General features: G+C 51.3%; 4 protein-coding genes across 4 annotated transcripts; 1 reads left to right on the top strand and 3 right to left on the bottom strand.

Moving 5' to 3' along the window:
• Positions 1-583: 583 nt before the first annotated feature.
• On the bottom strand, positions 584-3,456 carry COCSUDRAFT_57295 (chloroplast fructose-1,6-bisphosphatase II; the record flags this gene model as incomplete). Its single annotated transcript, XM_005645218.1, has 7 exons — positions 584-745; positions 1,026-1,116; positions 1,533-1,675; positions 2,024-2,235; positions 2,580-2,787; positions 3,006-3,128; positions 3,307-3,456. The coding sequence occupies 7 exons, from the start codon at positions 3,454-3,456 to the stop codon at positions 584-586; spliced, it is 1,089 nt and encodes a 362-aa protein (XP_005645275.1).
• A 589-nt stretch (positions 3,457-4,045) lies between these two features.
• Positions 4,046-7,258, top strand: COCSUDRAFT_54210 (hypothetical protein). Its single transcript, XM_005645219.1, has 6 exons — positions 4,046-4,113; positions 4,361-4,442; positions 4,639-4,731; positions 4,998-5,133; positions 5,527-5,654; positions 6,095-7,258. The coding sequence occupies exons 2-6, from the start codon at positions 4,416-4,418 to the stop codon at positions 6,206-6,208; spliced, it is 498 nt and encodes a 165-aa protein (XP_005645276.1). The 5' UTR covers positions 4,046-4,113; positions 4,361-4,415; the 3' UTR covers positions 6,209-7,258.
• A 117-nt stretch (positions 7,259-7,375) lies between these two features.
• On the bottom strand, positions 7,376-14,956 carry COCSUDRAFT_48381 (hypothetical protein; the record flags this gene model as incomplete). Its single annotated transcript, XM_005645220.1, has 14 exons — positions 7,376-8,450; positions 8,673-8,830; positions 9,101-9,184; positions 9,381-9,481; positions 9,757-9,929; positions 10,333-10,547; positions 10,924-11,073; positions 11,361-11,436; positions 12,013-12,197; positions 12,384-12,487; positions 12,667-12,729; positions 13,505-13,664; positions 14,579-14,739; positions 14,896-14,956. The coding sequence occupies 14 exons, from the start codon at positions 14,954-14,956 to the stop codon at positions 7,814-7,816; spliced, it is 2,328 nt and encodes a 775-aa protein (XP_005645277.1). The 3' UTR covers positions 7,376-7,813.
• A 2,878-nt stretch (positions 14,957-17,834) lies between these two features.
• On the bottom strand, positions 17,835-20,236 carry COCSUDRAFT_57298 (NAD(P)-binding protein; the record flags this gene model as incomplete). The annotated part of the gene is made up of 7 exons (XM_005645221.1): positions 17,835-18,031; positions 18,233-18,332; positions 18,762-18,927; positions 19,239-19,438; positions 19,731-19,839; positions 19,945-19,972; positions 20,212-20,236. 7 exons carry the CDS (start codon positions 20,234-20,236, stop codon positions 17,835-17,837), a joined length of 825 nt encoding a protein of 274 aa, XP_005645278.1.
• Between the last annotated feature and the right edge of the window lie 117 nt (positions 20,237-20,353).

Genomic DNA, 20,353 nt, shown 5'->3' on the forward strand with positions numbered 1-20,353 from the left:
CCACCATTCTGGTTCCGTGGTAGTCCTCAATTGGACTTGCTCAAAAGGAACACAAGAATTTGGATCTGTGCAATGTGCTTGCATACAAATGCCTGGCATGCCTCCAGGCATGGAGATTTGCATGCATGCACACAGGTCTGACTGCATGTTTGCAATGCCCCTTGCCATGTGTTTTACATGCTGCAGAGAACCAAGTCCAATGGTGCTGGAAGGTTCCACTGAATCAAGCAACCTAAGCAGGTCAATCCATCAGACCGCAGCGCAAATGCTTCTTCTTTCTACTCAACATGTAGCATACAAAACATCTCTCAAGACTCTTCTGCTCTAGACCGTTGGAATTCCCCTGCATGCAGTAGCTGCGCAGCTACTTGGTATCTGCTTTGTGAGCTTCCGCTTCACTCCCTCGTTAGATATGGCCCGCACGTAGGCAATTGCTTATTCATTTTCTCTATTCTTCATTGCTGTGTATTTTCCTGCTGTTTTAAACTCCAGCCTTTGTTTTTGCAGCTCGGTTTGGGTTTGGGCACCCATTTCATGGCGCCCCTTCTGGGCAAGCATCTCCCCAGCAAGGGGCGGAACAAAGTCACACAGTGTAGCCAGGGTTGTGTATCTGTTGGACGTCCTCATAAGTTTCCAGCTCTGCTATGTCATCTGGGCTCCCCAGAAACAGGGGCAGCCTCTGGTGCAGCTTCTCTGGCTGGATGTCCAGAATGCGCCGCTTGCCATCAGACGCCCTCCCGCCAGCCTGGTAATAAACCACAAAGTTAATGAGCTATGGGCATGCGCCTATCATGGATATCTTTATGTTACATGCTGTTCATACCAGAGGCATGGTGCGTCTGTAGACAAGCTCCAGGTACAGGCTGCCACAAAAACTACCCCTTTCTGGACTCGCCAGGTTTCAAGCCAGACCCAATCAATCGTGGGCAGGGCACTCAGTACTTACACCGCCCCAAAACTCAGCAGGGGCGCAATCTATGTAATTGTATTCAATCTCTCAGCAACCGTAGGCGGTAGAATTTTACCTGTTCTGCCAGAAAGCCCAGGGGGTTGGCTTCATAGACGAGCCGCAGGTGTGAGCGAGGGTTCATGGCAACTCCCCCATACAGCAGCGTCCTGCTCACCACACAATTTGAATGCGACCATTACATATTCTTGAAAGTGGATACATCCCTAGAAACCGAGCCAGGTCGTTTGCTTGTCATCTGCGTTCTTGCTGCCAAGCAGGACAGTGGTAGGTTTTCTGTTGATTCAGATCTGCACATTATTACTCCTTTATACACCACATCAGCACCTAATATCCAGTCTAAACAATCCTGTCAGAACTCTGAAATTAGCGAAAAAACAGGCCCTACAAGTGTGACATTTGCTGCATGATTGCTGCAATCGTCCTTCCTTCTCCCAATGGTGCAATTTTATAGGGCCCCAACAAGAGCTCTTGCACAGGAAAGAAGTATGCCTTAAACTGTGAGCAGTGCACCTTACAGACAGGAAGATGATGCATATGCAATGTGATTAAAAGACGGGCAGACCTGTGGAAGTCAGCAACTAGGGAGCAGATGTATCGGGCAGAGTACTGCTTCGGGTTCTGGCCCTTGCCTTGCCGGATGTCATCAATATAGCGCCTCAGCCCCTCAGGCCAGTCAAAGTAGCGCGCATCATTCACTGAGTATATCTGTCCTGCACACACAACGGTGCAAGTCTCAATTGTCACCGGTGACAGGCAATGTCTTCTTGGCCCACACCAGGAAAGCTTCCGTCCCAGTCCAATCTTAATACTTGAATCTATCTCTCAGCCACCAAGCAGGGAGGATGTAGGGAAGGTCCAATGACAACAAGCTCTCTGCTGTACCCTTGCCTCTGGAGAAATGGATCAACGGGTGCACCCTCACTTACTTGAGATACTCATCCCATTAAAGGCGCCATAGGGACACATGGGAAGGCTTCTGGCTAGTCACCACATCTGCTGTTTCATCTGCTGTCTCATCTGCTGTCAAAAGCCATCGTAGTTGCAGCAGTGAACGAAGGAGAGATTGAGGCAGAGCATCAGCGCGCCTCTTTGGGGGATGCGGATGTGTGGGTGAGTCAGCACAAATTCGCCGAGCGTGGTGTCAAGAGTGAAGCCGTGCACTCCACTGCCCCAGGAAACCACCAGCATGGTAGCAGATGAGTACAGCGCATACGCGGCCGCAATCTGCTGCGTCCCCCGCTGCAGAGCGTCGGTGGGGTCGCCGCCTGCTTTGCATGAGGTTGTCATTGAAAACTATCACAGCAGGCCTGTCCAATGCTTGAAGACCAGGTGTGTCAAAGCAACATTTCTGACACAGCCCTCCGTTGCATGAAAGCGGCAGCATGGAAGTATGAGGCATGCATGCACAGCATCCTGCTATGTCGGCTAAATTCAATTTGCATGCTGCTTGCTTGATGGCAAACTTCTAATTTCCCAATGATGTCACATCAAACACATGCCGGCGAGCTGAGGACATCCATTGCTTGCTGGTAGGTCCCACTCCTGACCGGCATTTTCTGGAGGAACTTTTAAAAAAGCTTGGCATTGTGACTTGGGATCCGGCTCGCACGTGTGGCAGCAGGGTAGAGCCCAAAGATTGTCCCGGTCGGAATGCTGGCGTCGATGTTGCGTGAGCCATCCAGCGGGTCAAAGACAGCCACATAGCTGCTCCCGTCCCTGTCGCATGCTGACTGGACGCTGACTGGCTCGTCGTCCTCTTCTGATGCCATCAGACTCACCCTGCCCGTGCCCTCCAACGCCAGCTTCAACACCTCATTCTGCACAACATGCACAGAAAGCACATTCTCCCCAGAAAAATACAGCTGACTCATGTGCCATTGAGCTCTTCTGTGTTTGGCTGTCAAGCAGATGCAATAGTCAAAGAATGGCTGCATGAGGAAATACGCTTTGAATGCGTGCTCAGCAGTCCGGGAGAGGGTTCAAGTTTAAGAGAATGCAGATGGAACAGCATGGAAGGTGATGCATTGGGGCGCACTGCAACCACATCCAACTTTTTCGCTTTGTCCCTTTCGGCGGATCCAGCAGCCGCTGTGGCCTCTCCAAAAAGGTCCTCGATGCCCGCACGGCTCAACAGATGCGCAATCTTCTTCACAGCAGTCTGCACCCAGGCCAAGACGGTAAATACATCTCGGTAGCTGAATGCAAGCCCTTCCTATTGGTTTAATCCTTACTGAGTGACAATGTGTGCTCTGGCAAGCATGGCAAGTTCCCTATCCACACAGCATGGTGATGTTATGGGACAATGGAACTTATTTTTGGCAGGGATGGGTTAAGACCTGCAGAGCTGCAAAGATGAACAATAGATCCTCTCTTCTTCCTTCAGAAGAACCCGTTGACAGCTGCTCTGCCAAAACTGCGGCCAGTGTGGATCCCTTCAATGGTGTGTGAAGCTCAGTGCCCTCGTTTCGCAAAGCATGTGCCTGCATGCTGACCGGAGTTGCTGCTGCCCGAGAGCGGCCTATTGCTGGTCTCGACGGTTTAATATCACGAAAAGGAATATACGAAGATTTCGGCGGGGTCAAGGACAGTATGAAGGTCTTCGAAGTGAGCTTTTGTTGACTTGGCCTCCAAAGCCTCTGAGCGCATGAAGAGTTCTGCGCTAACCGCATCGGCATGTGCAGGTTAAGAAACCCTACAGTATAATTAAGCAAATTGCATTGTTTCAGATCGTCCTATAATCGCAGTTTCGAAAGACAAGAGATGAAGTGATCTGATATTCTTGTTTAGTGATCTGAGCTGCAATTTATGCACCTTCAGTATCTGCTGACTACGCAAATTTGAAGTAGAATTTGCTATTCTAATTCAGTGTGGAGAGATAAATCAATAAATCAAAGAAATCGTCAGATGGATCAATCCTTGCGAGACCATGCGACGTCAGCTCAAATCCTCTTTTGGCTTTCGGAAAAGGGAAGCTTCACGTTGGCTGGCAGAATTGCCAGAATGGTTTTGCTGACAACGTGGAGGCAAGCAATCAGAAGCTGACCGAATAATATCCTTGAATTCGTTGAGATTAAAAGCGTCGAACACAGTTTGCCTTGACAAAAGCAATCCATCTGTGAACGAGGACATACCCGTGTGAACAGGTCAGCCACACTGGTCACGATCCTTCTGCACACACGCTTGTATGCCCAAGTATCGTCTGTGTATCTTCACGATGTTTTAGCCTCTGAATCACATTGGGTTGATGGATTCCCATGTCGGGGAGACTCTCGAGCTAACGCCGTGGTTTCGGAAGCCCTACATTGCATTGTCGGGGTGGCCACTTGTCAAGGCAAGCGTCTTAAGTGAGCATAACGAGCATCTAACAATTAAGTTGTTATTGTGTTGCAGGAAGCTCGAGCTCGATTCCTTTTCGTTCTCTCAGCGATTTGACCACAGGCGCCTTATGGACAAGCGGGCAGTTTCCCTCAAGGCAAGCACTCCCCTCAATCTTGCCATGTTTCGACAAGATCGGTGATGGTGTCGGCATATTTGTTAGCGTCCACTTGTGCCATCACGACATCGAGGAACGATTGTTGTACCCGTGCGCTTGCATGTCGATCTGGACCTGGACGGCTGTGACATGGCAGCAGGAATCGATGATCTCATCTGCCCTTCTGTGCCTGCAGGTCGTCACCAGCCTAATTTTTGTGCTCATCCTTTCCGTGGGAGCCGTGCAAGGTCGCTTGCTGAAGCAGGCGGCATCATCTAGCGCACGCCAGGTGCGGCAGCATTCGCCCATCGCTGTAGACACCACCCAGCCCAGGGCGACAACAACATTTCGAATCTTGCCTTGCTTGCGTCAGCATTATTCAGCAGCCCAAGTCAAGTCCTCACCCTGAAGCACACCCTGGACAGACCTTTGCAGTACCGATGACTAGCCAGCTTCTAGAGGTTTCCTGTCAGCACAGCACAAAGGACTTATCCCGGTCTGAAATTTGTGCAAGAAATACTTTTGACTGAGGGTTTTGCGTGCCCCCTGTGACAGGGAACTACAACGACAGCAAATTCGGCGCCCTATGCCCAGACAGTGCGCCCAGTCACACCCAGCGCTCGCACCTCCAGCTCAGCAGGGACCAAGCCAGTGGGCGTCGTCTCTATTGACGGCTCAACCTCCATGGCAGGTGTGGCTCATTCCTTCCTGGACTTTTCCCTGCATTTGTAAATCTTTGAGCACACTGGTGTCATGCTCATATCCTAGCACCCTGGATATCAGCGGTTGCGCCGCTGAACCCAATGCCTTGGTCTCTCAGTCCAGGAACCCAACTTCTGAATGGTGACAGTAAGGCTTATGTCATGGGATAGAGATGCCCACCATCTGTATGACCCTGCAATTGTTTACGTTTCTTCACGCATTCTCATTCAACGGTGCAACTTGTGCCATAGCTAGTGTCTGGGACATCCCAGGGGGTGATGTTTGCCGCTGTCTGGCTTCTCTTGATCGTATGGATGCTCTTTTCCAACCTGCCTGCCTTTCTGCCTGCTTGATTCTGATGCACAGCTGCTTCTGTGTGCAGGCACGCAGCAGACTCAGTCGGTGCGCGATGTGACTCCCAGCAGCTATGCCCCCCTCTCGCAGTCCAAGTCATCGGGCGCCACTGCCACCACCGATCAGGCCACCGTCGGACCCGTGCGCCCAGTCAATGTGCGCTCCCACAACCCTTGAACTTTGAGCTTGCTTCAGTGCATGCATGTCAAACCTGTCATGTGCCTTTGGTGAGGAGCTGCAGCCAGCCAGTCTCACATGAGCGCCAAATCTAGAACCAATTCTATTAGTGTCACATGTGTGATGCGGAATCTGAACGCTGTGTGACAATGACCTGCATGCCATGGTCTTATGGGGTGATGACGCGTATAGAGCCGCGTTGCCCTCTTTGCTTCTCTCGGGAGCTGTGCATGCTGCTATGCTGACAAGAAGACATAATTTTGCATTTGAGGGCAGTTGATGTGTGCGTGCTGCGCTTACAACACATCATTGATGAATTTGGTGCCTCGTGCTCATGCCTCGAGCTTGCGCCGTTGACCTTTGATTTTTAGCCTTCTAGGAGAGCTTTCTGACTAAACTATCGGTATACATGCATGCAGAGCCAGGGCACGGCTGCCAACATGCAGAGCTCGACGGCGTCCGGCGGCAGCGGCCAGCGCATGGAGACCATGGCCGACGCCGGCAGCGCCATGAGCATGCGCCAGGTCCCCTGAACGCAACTGCCTCCCTCCAGTGAACGCAAGGGCGCTAATTACCCTTGTTCCCATACGGCCAAGTGACCTCTTGACAGCTGATCCGGCTATTCGGCTACCATGCCAAGTATACTGCAGCAGGCAGTGACAAACAAATGCGCTCTCTGGAAAAAGGGCTTCTTTTTGTGAAATTGACTTTGCAGTTTGATGGTGACCGACATGCATTCTCCGTTATCACAAAGCACCCAATTCTGTCTCCCGGCATGTCTGGTGTTTTATCCAGTCGTGTCAGGCGGGCAGGGTTGAAGTGTTTCAAATCTTTTCAAGCATCTTTGATAGCCTCACAGGGGAGTCTTTCTGCGGTGAATTCACGCATGGCAGCTTTTCTGACAGGACAACAATCCAATGCATGTTATGGCTGCTGTTCAGCGAACAGTGTGCAACCGAGAGGATGATCCGCAGCACAAGAGCTGAGGACATGAAGTTGCGCACATGTGTTAGGATGACTAGGGGGTAACAACTAGTCTAGGGGGTTCCACCCGTTGGTCTCTGAGACAAAAGAACAAGGTTGAATCACCGTGCAGTCCCTGACAATCGCTGCCTAATTGGGGCTTCTGTGTCACGAGCCAGTTGTGGTGTGAACCTGGCATGTGCCAGATATTCCCAGCTGAGCTCCTGTCGTGGAGTGGCCCAAATCTGGACATCAATTTTTTGCTTGCCAAGTGCCGTTCACAACGGTGTAATTGTGGCTCCATCGGTCTTTCCGTTCAGTAAGTTTCTCCCACATGTGTTCTGAGTAGAAAAGTATGACGGTGAATGAGGAATGGGTGGATTGTCTTTGAATTCTGCCATGATACCTTTTTCTTTATTTCTTTTCAGCCTGATGCAGCGGCACTCTGTACATATCTAAGGTGCACTGTGCATGCCTGAAGCAAAAGAATGGAGTACAGTCTCATGAAGGGAGGTGTGTCCCTCAAAAAAAGGCAAATGTAAAGGTTGTAAGTCAGCCTGGTGCTCCAGTGGCAGAATGTGCATGCTCATAGAGATGATCCCTTTAAAGCCCTGCACAAGCGTTCTTTTAATTATACTTATATGCCATAAACAGTAGTCATGAGTTATAACCCATGGCGAGGAACAGAGACCAGCTTGGCAGTGTCTAGGCACAAATGCTATTGTTGGTTGCGCAATGCAAGCAAGATCTTACACATATTAATCCGCCACTATTCCTCCCCAGCTTTCAAGACCATCTGCACCTTTGCAGCATAAGCATTCCATTGAATTTTATTGCAGCAATGCTTGACACTAGCACTCAATAGCACATCTTTCAAAAGCAGTGGGCAAGCGCCCCCAACAAAGAATTGCATTGTACACAAAATTGCATTGAGAAGTGCTGCTTGCTCAGTATTATTGTGTTCCCATTCCCAACCGACAAATTAGCTCATTTTTAACTAATGATCTTGCATTGGCACAGAATTAATCAATAGAGAGTACACACTCCGTGGCACACATTGCATGCTATCAAGGTCTTTCCAGAAAGAATAGTGTATGTGCTGGTTGACATGCATGCACCAGAAGACGAGACTTGTGGCCTTACGGAATTATAATAAGAATAGAAATGGCAGTCTACTATCGTCCGTTTGAGTTAAGGGATGCGCTAGGCATCGCAATGACGGCCGCGGACGCGCCGTCCATGTAGTCACCCGCGCCTGACTTTCCTTGCGGGCTGGCCGGCGGCGCGCCGCTCGACGCTCGCGCAGCTTCTGCCTGGCCGCCCTTCTCCCCTCCAAAGGGGTTTGTACCGCTCGTCGACGACGCCGTCACCGCCTTGTCCTGCGCACCCCCGGCCGGCTGCGCCGCGGCGTTGCTTCCCGCCGCCGGCTGCACCGCACTTCCGGCCGCGCCGGCTGCCGCGATCCCGGGGCCGGGGGCGGCGGAGGGGACGTTGCCGCCGCCGGCCGCGGCACCGTGGGGACCGGCGCGGGCGGTTGTGGCAGGGGGGACCGCAGGGGGCGGCGCGGAGGTGTCGCGCTGCCATGCGGCGTTGACGGCGGCGACAATCTCGGCGGCGGCAGTGGGCCGGTTCTGCGCGACGGCCGGCGGCGGGGCCGTCTCGCGGATGGCCACAGACTTGACCGCGCCAATGGGCAGCACGGCCTCGTAGTCGTCGGCATCGGAGACCACCGTGTAAAGCGCTATGCCGGCCGGCACCTCCAGCGCGGGGATGTGCACGCACTCCGAGTTGTCAAACGACTGGCTAAGCGTCCTGCACAAGAAGAGACTCTCCATATGAGAAGTGTTCGGAAGATTTGGAGTCTGCACGTCTCATTGAGGTGCCTGCCGCGCCATGATGCTGCTTGAGAAATGCCATCTTAATCCGCTGAAGTGTGCTCGCCTTGCACGAGCAATCTTGTAGAATTTATCTGACAGTGCTCTCTTCAACTTAATACTATGTGGAGTCAGAGACCATATATATAGCTACACTGACCATGTGAATGTGCCGTTGATGTAGACTGAGATGGTGGCAAGGTCGAGGAAGCCGTCCTGCAGGCACACGTCCTGCGCCACAGCTGTCTCGCTCGTGGGCGCGTACCGGAAGACCGCCTTCGTGGGCAGGGGATAAGTGGGTGGCGCTGTTGCCAGAATCTGCCCACACAGAAAAAAACTTTTTTCGATTGAGAACAGCAAATGTTTTCAATCAGACACGGTAGATCTGTCTCTGGTAGCGCAAGAGGGTACATCCACATCACCAATTGAAACACCCCAGGGCCTTGCGCCTCCCTATAACATGTGAATCTGTTGTGCAGAGGGGGATCCCATTTCAGGAATGACGGGTCAAATGCGGCTGCTTCTGTCAGCAGCCAAGCGCAGTGTGCAAGGCAGTGCATGCTAGGAGAATATATCAAGGGTATTTACCGGGTCTGTGAAGTAGCAGGGAGCCTTGAGGCAGGCCACAGGCTGCAGGGTGGTCCAGCTTGTGAACCCGCTCTGAATGATGCCCTGCACTCACACCAGAAAATCATGAATCTTTTGCCCTGCACAAATCAAATACCTTCAGCGTAGCTTTGGTGAGGTTGGGCCGAAGTGAGCATTTCACATGGGGCCACCCAAAATAACGTAAAGTTGCTGCCGTAAGTGTGGAAAAGGATTTGTGAGGCTCTTCAATGAGTTGGACAGGCTTCACAGACGGACCTACCTTCATGGTGGAGACATGGAGGTAGCTGGCGTTTGTGCTACTGGTCAGCCAGAACACAATCTGCAGCCGCAGCAGGTCTCCAGGAACTGATGCTCCCAGCGCTGCAGCACACCCAGAATTCAGCAACCTCAAGATTGACCCGGGGCAAAACCAGAACTTCTGTTTATGAGCACATGCACAATACAGTTCCTCAAGACAATGGCATGGAAGCAATAGAATGGGCCGCTGCAGTTGACAATCAACTGATATGATGCTAACATGCAAGTTGCATACATGCATGCATCCAAGTGCCTCTCATTGAAGGGCAGAGTACTGCAAAAACAAAGACTGCAGAACTAAAGGAGGCACAAGCAAATGGACGCAGGGAAGTGCACACCTGTGGTAACTGCAAGAGGCTGTGCAAGCTGGCAGCAATTGTCTGTCGTGAAATTGAAGCTGTATTCTGAGAGGGTGATGTAGGGCGCCGGGTTGATCTGATTGCCTGGCAGGTCTCCCTTGACCACAATGGTCGTTTGAATCACCTCATTCGGCGCTGGCGAGTCCGTCAAACTGCACAAAAGACAGAAGGTGAGGTATTAATATCTGTGCAGGACAGTATAAATCTGCATGCAAAAGTCAGGTTGTCACTTGCAGCTTCCCCATGTCTAACCAAGCTTGTGACTAACACAAGAACTGTGAAGTGGCAGAGCTGCATTCTGCAGGCAGGAACGTGCTATTGCATGCAAACCTAACGAGTACCTGTGGGCCAAGCAGTATTGGCTATCTTGAAAAAGAGTGGAGTGCACAACAGAGACTCACTGAAAGGTGATCCCCCATGACTGTGCTAGGCATATGTGTTCCACAAATCCTCATCAGCTTGGTATGCCTGGCAAAGTCCTGCCTGGCAGGGAATTGGTGGTGCAACTACACAAGCTAAGCTTGAATAGAAAGAGATAGCACATCAGGGGCGCACTAGAAAGCGACGCGGGTGACGTTTTCTGGCCCCATGACGAAGACAGAGGGCCAGAAATTGATAGCAGGGCCGTGGTGGGGCAGGGGCGTTCCCTCCAGCGCATCAACAACAACCACCCCTCCGGCGTACTGAGTCACCGTGCTCAATCCCCCCTGGCCGCTGTCTGTCAGGCTCGGCGCGTCCGACAGGAAATTCTGCAGGCCGTTGCGCCACGCCTGCCCAATGAATATATTCTCAGTTGCAGGAACCATCTGGACCTTTCTCAGGAAGCCAAACCTAAAGGCAATTATCATAAGCTGCAGAGGGCCTATGCCCGCCCAAATCATTTCACCCCTCAGAACACCAACTCAGAATCCACATGAGAGGAATTCAGGATCCACCCCAGCACTATATGACCACAGGCTCCAAAGACACATGTGCAAAAATCAAAAACTTTGGCACATGCTGCCTGCCAGAGAATCTGGCACTGGCAGGCTAGCACTCACAGGCTTGCTATTGAGACTAAATTTCCCTCAGGAAGATGAGACACGGTGCAAAAAGGATGCAAAGGCACACTAGCTGCCAGAGCTCGGCTGCAGCACAGCGGCGCACCACTGAGAGCATGCCAAAGTAGTCGGCCCCGCTGAAGATGTCACAGGTGGTCGTCCCCCCAGTCAGGATGCCCACAACCTTCCTAGAGTCAGCATCTATCAGCGCTGCCCCAGATGAACCCCCCTGCGTGGCCCCCTGCGTCCACTTGACCTGCATGGAACAGCATGCAAGTGTTTCCTTCAGCTGTGGAGTATATTATACGGGTAGGGAGAATGCTCTGTGATCCGGCATCACGCAAAGGACCACCGGGAGATCTTGGCACCACTTGCACACTGCAATCGAGCTCTTTCGTGTGCAATGGTGGTGCACAACAAGATGTACAACAAGGCCTAGTCTTGGCACAAGCACATTAGGCACAAGGGGTCGCCTTCGCTGGTGCGCTCATGGCTGCGTGCTCATGAGCAGCATGCGGGCAAAAAGACGCTGATGCGCCTCACCTGGAAGTGGGTTTGATTGGTGGGGTGGATGTCCTCTGAGAAGGTCGGTGCCTGGAAATTCGTCGTGATCGAGTCCCTGAAACATGACAGGACATTGCCACTCAGAATTGGTCATTTCTGCCATAACACATAAAAAATCGGTTTGTTCGATGTATTAATATAGGAATTACCATTAATCATATAACCCTTTCGGCACTGCCACATGCAAGTCCCTGACACATCGCCCCTGAAGTTATCTTATTCCTATTGCTTCACAATGTGTGTGGCAAATGGTGAAGACGGAGGCGAAAGCTTCTTGCAATGGGCAAATTCAAACAAGAGAGCCAGGCATTGGGTGAGACTGTTTCACACATGGAGTTGGTGTAAGATGAAGCGGCTATTGCTGCTCACAACAGGCACAGTTAAAAGAACACAGCCATGCACTGGGCGCTCTTATGGAGAACACTCTTCTCATGGCCAAATTTGGAGCTCCTGTCGCTGCGCACTCAAAAGAACAGAGCCATGCATGGGGCCCTGTGATATAGGAGGGAGGTTTCTCACGTGGAGTTGGCATAGGAGCTCTGGTTGCTGCTCAGGACAAGCACACTTAGATCAACACACCCATAGTGCACCCAGGCAGTGATTTATCGAGGCGCAGGAGAAGGATTCTCACGTGGAGTTGGCGTAGGAGATGCGCTTGATGTTGCCGGCAGGGTGGTGGATGGAGATGGCGCGCTGGGGCGTGACCTCCTCAGCGTCAAAGCCCACCTTGTAGGCCTTGAAGTTATCGGGGATGGCGTTGGGAATGTCCAGCAGCAACACGTCCGACTTGCTGTCATAGAACAGCAGCTTCGTGCCCTGGCAAATTTAGGGCAGATCATTAATTCAAATTTTTTTCTCATCCCTCTTAAAGCGGCATACCTGCCAACTATATGATAGCAGAGGCATGTCCAAGCAGAGAAACACCATGTTAAACATCAGGCAATCCTCAGTCTACTGTGTCAGACTTAGCAGTGGGAGACCACCAGATAGAAGAGGTTCCACCTGTATGACTTGTCTGATGGGAGGCGGGCGGTCTTTGGATCTGCAGGGGGTCTCATAGTTGAAGATGAGGAGCCACCACTGGAAATTTGAAATGTCCACCTTGTCTGTGGGACAGCACATAAGCATGTCAGTGATAATCAAAGAGAAGCTTGTATCTGAAATCTCTGGCATCTTAGACAAGCAATCATACTGAAAATCAGAAAGAAATTCCCTTCTGATTATTCCACCTGACACTGTAAGCCATAAGGAGGGTACAAGGAGCCGCCCATTGTAGAGCACTTACCGACAAAGCAGTGGTCTGCTGTCAACAGGAATTTCTTCCCAAGCGGTGCATTGATGATTGTGCCTGCAGAACAGCAGCAGAAACTCTATCTTCGGCTTGGAGACCAATATACAGACCATACCCAAAGCTGGATAGCATGATTGGCACAACTAAGACATTGCCTCAGTTTCACATCTGTTACAATTTGCATGTAGCTCTTTCACGAGAAAGCTATGCATGGCAAGGAACTATCAGAAGGGTCACATGCTGAACCCCATTTGCTGCTATCGCACATGGGACCCAGCACACCCTGACTCCACAAGGAAAATTTGCCAGTTCAAAAAAATTCGAAAAATCGATTTAATCGATTTTGAAGTTTGAATTAAAACTTGCCAAAGTAAATACCTGTGCAGAGGCCCATAGCCCCGAGCCGCATGTCAATGGCATAGATGTCCATGACACCGGACGCCTCCTCAGCCCAAGCAGGCGCGCACTCAACACTAGCTGTGCACTGACTCACCCCATCGCTTGTCATCTGCATCTGATCTACGTTGAACTGCGTCCCCTGCATCACACCAGCCAGAATGCATTCAGCCTGCAGTAGGATGCGGCGGAACTCTGGATGGTAACCATCCATGCTCAGCTATGAGTCTGCATGCATGCATGCTGACAAGTAGCCTGCCATGTGCCATGAAAGCCACACAGAAGCAGAAACAAACCAGTAACACAATGCAGCCTTACTGTTAGAGAACAGGTGGAACTTTCGCAAGAGATTCAGCTAACGATAGACAACTCTGCCACAGCCGGGAAGTGGTAAAGCACTTGATATCAGGACACCCAGCAGTTCATGTCAGGGCACCGGCCTGTGCTTGCTGCGGCGGTGCAGGGCCCAGAGCTGCGCCGGGGTCAGCTGCAGGCGCCTGCCGGGCCGGCTGAGCTGGCATTGGCGGCAGGGCCGTCAGACGGCGTGCCCTCCTCCTGCTGCTCTGCGCAACCTCCGCCAGGCTCTCCTTGAACCCCTGTGAGCAAAATTTTTAAAGGATCAAACATTTTTTGTACAAAAAGTGTCCTTCCTTCACTTCCCAAACACTTCCCCACATAGCACACTGTAAATAGCCCAAGATTTGCAGCTTTTGGCCGAGCTCCTGGGTTCTGTGGAATGGTAGCAGTAGGTGTACCTGGAGAACTGATGCCAGCCTGAGCAGAGGCCATCCAGAATCCAAGGGTGCACTTGGTTGTACATACTCAATGATGATTGTTTCCCCTGCATAGACACACCATCCTCCTTATAAAGTGCCCCGCCATTCCCTGAAGCTTGTCAGAACTGCAACTCACAAGCGATTCAGCCGCAAATCATGCAGCTCTTACATTGTGAGTGTCACTTGCTGCGTGCTACAATTGAACACCCGTCATACAGCAGCGAATTGCTAGTGCCTCACCTTGGATCTCAGGCACGACAAGGCGGCCAGACACATTGATATCCTGCGCTGAGTATTGCTGGCAATTGTGACCACAGACGCCTCCCAACACGTCCTCATCTTGTGATTTAATACGAAGTGAACTGCCCTCCGGCAAGAACACCTTGCTGCAGTGCACTCAAGCAAGCAAGTTTCAGAACTTGCATGTAAGCCCCCGACTTAGACATCGCGTTGAATGTGTAAATGCAAAGCTTGCGGCGCGAACGTGATCAAGCAGGAAGGTGGTTTTGGATCACCTGAATATCAATACATGCGACTGAGCGCCACTTGACTGAATGGCCAATCTCCAGATATGCCCACTACCCGGGACCTCCTGCCATGTCCCTGCCCCCAAAATATCCTGCTCTGGAAAATCCTGCAACACAGAAGTAACCTCAATACCGTGTTGAATGCACAGAATCTTTCAAGGTCACACGGATATGACAAAAAGGTCATGAAGGCACTCAAGCACTCACTGGTGCGGCGATGCTGCGGATGTTTCTGGCGTGCAGCCCCACTTTGCTCCCATGCCTGTCCAAGAAGGCTTGCTGATCTGCCAGCTGCAGTGTCAGCTTGGGCACATTCTGCCCGTCCACTTTTCTCTTGGAAGATTCATTCGAAAGGTCCTGTGCCAGCCCTGCCCCCAGCACGCTATCAGATCAGACAGGAGTGGAAAGACAGTTCTCGGAGTGACTAAAAAGGTCAATCCAACAGTTACATGACACTGACCAGAATGGGCAGTGACCACAAAAAGAAGCCTTTGAGGCCCTTTATCATCGGTTTGCCTTCATACCTGTGGGAGCAGAGAGGAAGAGGAGCACGAAAGCCGCAATCAAAGAGTTCCTTCCATGCATGGCCTCCACCTCCCAGGATGGGTCACTGGAAGCAACGGCCAGGGCCCAACTTGAGGAGCTCTATCACTAGTCTAGGACTTTACTAAACCGATCGGATCGGCACAGTATTATGCTCGATTGATGTTTTGACTACTGTAGTACCCAATATGTCCAACGATTTGTGTATGCGCAAATCAGGTAGTCTCTTTTCGGGAACAGTGCAATGCTCGTTGACGTTGGTGGTGTGCCGACGAAGGCAGCCAGTCAAAGTTGAAGATGTGTTCAAATGTAGGGAAAAACGAAAAAACTTCCAGGAACTGTCATAGTCTTTGGTTTAGTACATTACTGACAGCACACAACTGCTCAGCCTGCTCGAAGTTGCTCGTATCAGGTTATCCCTTTTAGTTATTTACAGAGCAACTCTGCACGATGGAGGCGAAGCAACAAACAAATTTCGTCGCAGAATGTCTGCGTGGGGACAAGCGAGTGGGTTATGAGAAGGAACGCAAATGGGCAGATGGCGCACCGACAGCGAAGCTGACCAACGCCGCCGAACGGGTTCGGCTCGGTGCTTTGCAACTGGGCAAGATGGATGTAGAATTGAAAAATTTCCTCCAGGCTGAGGCGATTGTGCTGTTCTTTGAACTTGCAGAAGTATCTGCTGCCAATCCGCAAATCCAGCACTTGTTATGGGTCCATCTCCAAGGTGGTGACATCTTCAGGGGGAGGCAACAGAGGCGTTGACGCTTTTCCAGCGAAGGAAGTCGCAGCAAGCGGTTTGTATGGTGATCAATCTAGCCAATCATGGCAGGTGCGGCGATCTTGGACGCTCAATTATCCTCATTACAGCATGTGGTGGGTGAAGATATCAAGATGAGTGTTTGTTGAAGTCATCTGATCAAAGAGATCAGAAAATGGGCGTGCACAGGTCCATCGCCTGAGAAAAATTGCCGTTCACTCCTAAATGATAGACAATTTTCTGGGCGCAGCGATTACCATGACTGTTGTGAAGCAGCTTGCGGATCAGCTCACTGCCCGAGGGGGGATCGGCACAAGCAGCAGCATCCTTAATGTCATTGATCTGCGTATGCACAGGTAATAACATGCCTCGCTTGCCAGAGGAGATCTGGCAGCGCATTGCTGGCCACATGACAGTGGGTGAGTGGGCAACCTCTGGGGCGCTTTGTTGCAGGATGTTCAGCCGCATGCAGCTGCATTCTCTCGATCTGCACTTCCCACGAGCTGGCTGGAGCTGGAAGGACCATGAAGCTGAGCAGGATTTCACATCACTGCCTGGTGGAACCATGCTCAGTTCGCTGCGATGGGCTTGCACACACTGGCAAGCAGCGAGAGACTTGAAATTAGTCCTTTTATTCCAGTGGCGTGAGGCGGATAAAAACGCTGTGGAGGCTCTCTTCACTGATAGCAATGCTCCCAATCAAGTCAGAAGACTCTCACTCTTAGCCAGTGGATCATACCACAGAGATCACAAGCTTGTGGATCCTGGATTTTCTGACTGGATGCTCACCAGCATTCACTGCGTTGAGGTGATGAGCATATGCATATGGGGCATCGCCCTGCCTCCTCTGAGTCACATGACAGCTCTCAAGCATTTGTATCTGGTGGGCTACGATGGGGAGGATGCCTTGGAAGAAACACTTTCAGACCTTCCCAGCCTGGAATCGCTGGAGATTTTTGGAAAGGTTGGCATAGTGGACATTGAAGACCGCTATGATAAGACTGACGGTTTGAATCTTCGGTCGCTGCCCAGATTGAAATGGTTGAAGCTTTCCTTCTTCTTGCCTGGCTCCTTGGAACTACGGCCCCGGTGCCGAGTGGCTCTTCACTTGGACTCCGCCGCATTGGCTGCAGAGCACTTTGAGGAGGTGTGGCGGGCAGTTGGGCATCAAGTGGATACCTTTGATTGCTACGATCAACACCAGAATGGTGTAAACGACTTCAGCTTTCTGCAGGCATTTCCCAAGTTGGAACAACTGACAATAAAGGCGGACTGGGATAATGATTGGGTAGGCTTGATTGAGTGCCCAATTGAATATGTGCCGGTCAATCTGAGCTTGTGCCCCCGCCTGCACAACCTTACACAGTTGAAGGTTTTGTATGTTGATCTCAAGCCTTTGAAGATCATTCAGGTGACCATTCCAGGTCATCTGCCGCTGAGGACTCTGATCCTGACGGCACAGAGGCTGCATCTAAGGCTGGAGTCAGCAAACGATACTGCCTCGAGGTTAGAAGAGATGATTGTTGGCAGCTTTGAGCCAGAGCCGCAAATAACTGGGGCTGACTTGTTTGAGCTGATGGATAACTTAATAGGTAGGGGGTTTGTTGTGGGCACTGCTGTTTCTGGCGGAGATGGATTTGCATACAGCAGCAAGAAGGTGTGCTTTTACACCCGGAGACGGGGCGAGAGGCCGAAGACTTATGAGGAGGTCACTGAGAAGACAACCAAGTGCATCTGCGGCAAATGCTGGTGTTGCTTGTATGGAAATTCTTAGCTGGGTGCATCTTCATGTAGTGGACATATTGGGCTGGCTAAATCCTCATGTTCACATTAGAACAGTCCTAGCCAGGCTCCTCCTTGGTAATCCCTTGACCACTAACGTGTACCTTGCAATGCATAGCCACCTCTGCCACAAAAAAACAAGCTGGACTGACAGGCAGCAGGCAGTGCCCTTCACTTCACTCTCCAAAGGGTTCTTTACCAGCTTTCCACAAGTCTTGCTCCCACTTGGGTGAAAAAGCTCCCAGACAGTAGCATAGGCTTCACACACAATCTGTGCCAGACATGGGTGCATCTGAGCCCTCAAAATTGCCTCCACTTTCTTGAAGGCCTATTCCAACACAGAGCACAAATGTGCCAGACCAAGCACAGGCACATGCTTCAGCCGCCAAAGAGGTGCAGCCCGTTGTCCACTGGAATGGCAAGCCCATTTATTGCAGAGCCCTGGGGCGAGCACAGGAAGCTGACAACATCCCCAATCTCCTCAGCTCCCACCCAGCGGCCGGTGGTTGTCTCCAGGCGGTTGTCATAGTAGTTCTTCAGCTCTTCTCCGCTCTCATATGCCAGGATTGTGCCCCCTGGTCAGAAGCAGTGAGCCAATGAGTCTGGATGGGCCTCAAAAGAATCCAAACTTCCGAAGAAGAACATGCACACCTCAGCCTGCCCTGATCTCTGTCTCACCAGCATGCTCAGCACAATCGCGCAAAGCATGCTTGCATTCCTAAAATGCTAGTTGACTTGCAGGAAAGGCAGTGGAACGAGCAAGGAAAGGCAGATACCTGCGAGGACGTTGCCGGGGATGATGGCATTGAAGTTGATGCCCTGCTTGGTGTAGGCCTTGGCAGCCACTCTCACCAGGTATTCCATGCCCGCCTTGCCCTGCACTTGCACGCAGCCAGATCAAATTTTATTCTTGACGGAATCCCAGTTCAGAGACTTCTGAGCCAGCAGCGGAGCGGAGCTGACAAACAAGCACCCTTGAAATGACGACCTGGCATATCAGCAATTATACTATCGGGTAAAGATGGGCGCTTGTGCAGTCATTTCAGCCTAGCAACTTGGGGGATCTCCTGATGGCACTTGAGATATCTCTATGGTGAAATTTACCACACTCTGTTTGTGTCAGAGGCATTTGCAGCCAAGCTCCAGGTATAACATGCCGCACATTCTTCCCCTTGTTGGACTCGCCAGATCCGACCAAGACCCAATCAAATTTGGGTACGGTGCTCAAATTCTACACCGGGCCCCGCCACCTGATACCTTGAATACAACCAAATTGATTAAAGAGCTGAAAGGCAGAGGTTGCACCTGCCCTCGGTCATCAAACCACAGGCGGGGCGATTGTGACAGGTTGCAGCCCGGGGCTGAGATGCCCACCACATGGCGCAGTCCCTCGCACTTCATCGCCTGCTTCAGGCCCAGCTGGAAGCAGAGGGTGTACACCCGCCAGTAGTACTCAAAATTCTTCTCCACACTGCACACCCACCACACACTGTCTCTTATTTGAGTGCAAATCTGGGCAACATCAAATATCGTTCTGTATTCTTTTCACCACATTGTGGTGGGGCTTTAGACCAGATTGAAATTGTTAGTCCTGTGACATCGCTGCTAGGATCAGACTCTTGAGGGCGTGTGCCATCAAGGTGTTGAGCGTGTTTCTCGTGCTGGCTATTTCTTCTCAGCAATATCACCGAGTGCAGCGCAGGTAGCAACAGCACAAACGCTAGTACCACAAAGTCCAGGAAGACAACGGAGATGTGATGAGAGGTGTGGGGAGATGAGCACCTGCTGAGTTCTGCATCAAGGGGATTCAGCAGCTGCTGGTTGCTGGTGCGCTCCAGAGTGGGCGCCCCCTCGTACTCAGACATGCTGCTGAAGCCGGCCAGCAGCCCAGCGTTGTGCACAAAGGCCGTGCAGCGGTTGTCAAAGTGGTCGCGCAGCAGCCCAAACATTTCCTGCAGCACCTCCCTCTGCGCCACATCCCCCTGCATGCATGTTGTTTACTGCTTAGTCGTCAGTGCATGTCTTGTAATAGAGAGGCGTCCAGTGCTCTACTTCGCGACTGGATGCCAGGGAATCTATCAGATCAATTGAGAATGCGCAGATTTGCATGTCAGATGTTCATGAGTTGGCATTGCCCCGTTCCAATGTTCCAGCATTGAGCATCACGGAGCCCAGTGATTTACTGCAGCGGATGTGAGGCCTGGATAGATCCACTTAGGGCTTTGTTACAGCATCAAGAAGGATCCTTAAAAAGTTGAGAGCTGCATCCTGTACCTTGACGCAGAATACTGTGGCGCCATAAACATCTTGCAACTCCTGTTGCGCATGTTCTGCTGCCTTAGCATCCGAGTTGTACCCCAGCACGAGGCCTTTGTAGCCATCCCTGCATTTATGCCATCGCGTCAAGAATTTCTGGCTAAGTCATCATCATCATCATCAGTGAAAACATAGAGGATCTAGTAAATGAGAGGATGGTGCCGGTACACACCTGGCCAGTGACTTGGCCACTGCAAAGCCTATACCACGAGTACCCCCAGTGATAACAGCAGTCTTCCGCACGGCTTGAGCCTGACTGGCATGGCAGATATGAGCTGATCTTGATGTGGTGATCCTTGGACCTGCCCACAAAAAGGTGAACATAAGTACAATGCAGATTATCGTATAGACCTTCACAATTGTTCAGACCATACATCGGATTTTACCGGCCTCGGTGAAGAATACACGAGACTCTGACTACACGACCTTGGCAACGTACCCACTGCTCGCGAAGGGATCAGCATCACGATGTTTTGTATGCTGGCATGTCGTGACAATGGGAGAATCAAGTCTAAATCCAGAGACTGATATATATATATATATATATAAAACAAATGCCTTGTCTATATAAATCGAGAGAT

This window comes from Coccomyxa subellipsoidea, assembly GCF_000258705.1.
Source record: "Coccomyxa subellipsoidea C-169, whole genome shotgun sequence".
Classification (NCBI taxonomy): Eukaryota; Viridiplantae; Chlorophyta; class Trebouxiophyceae; family Coccomyxaceae; genus Coccomyxa; species Coccomyxa subellipsoidea.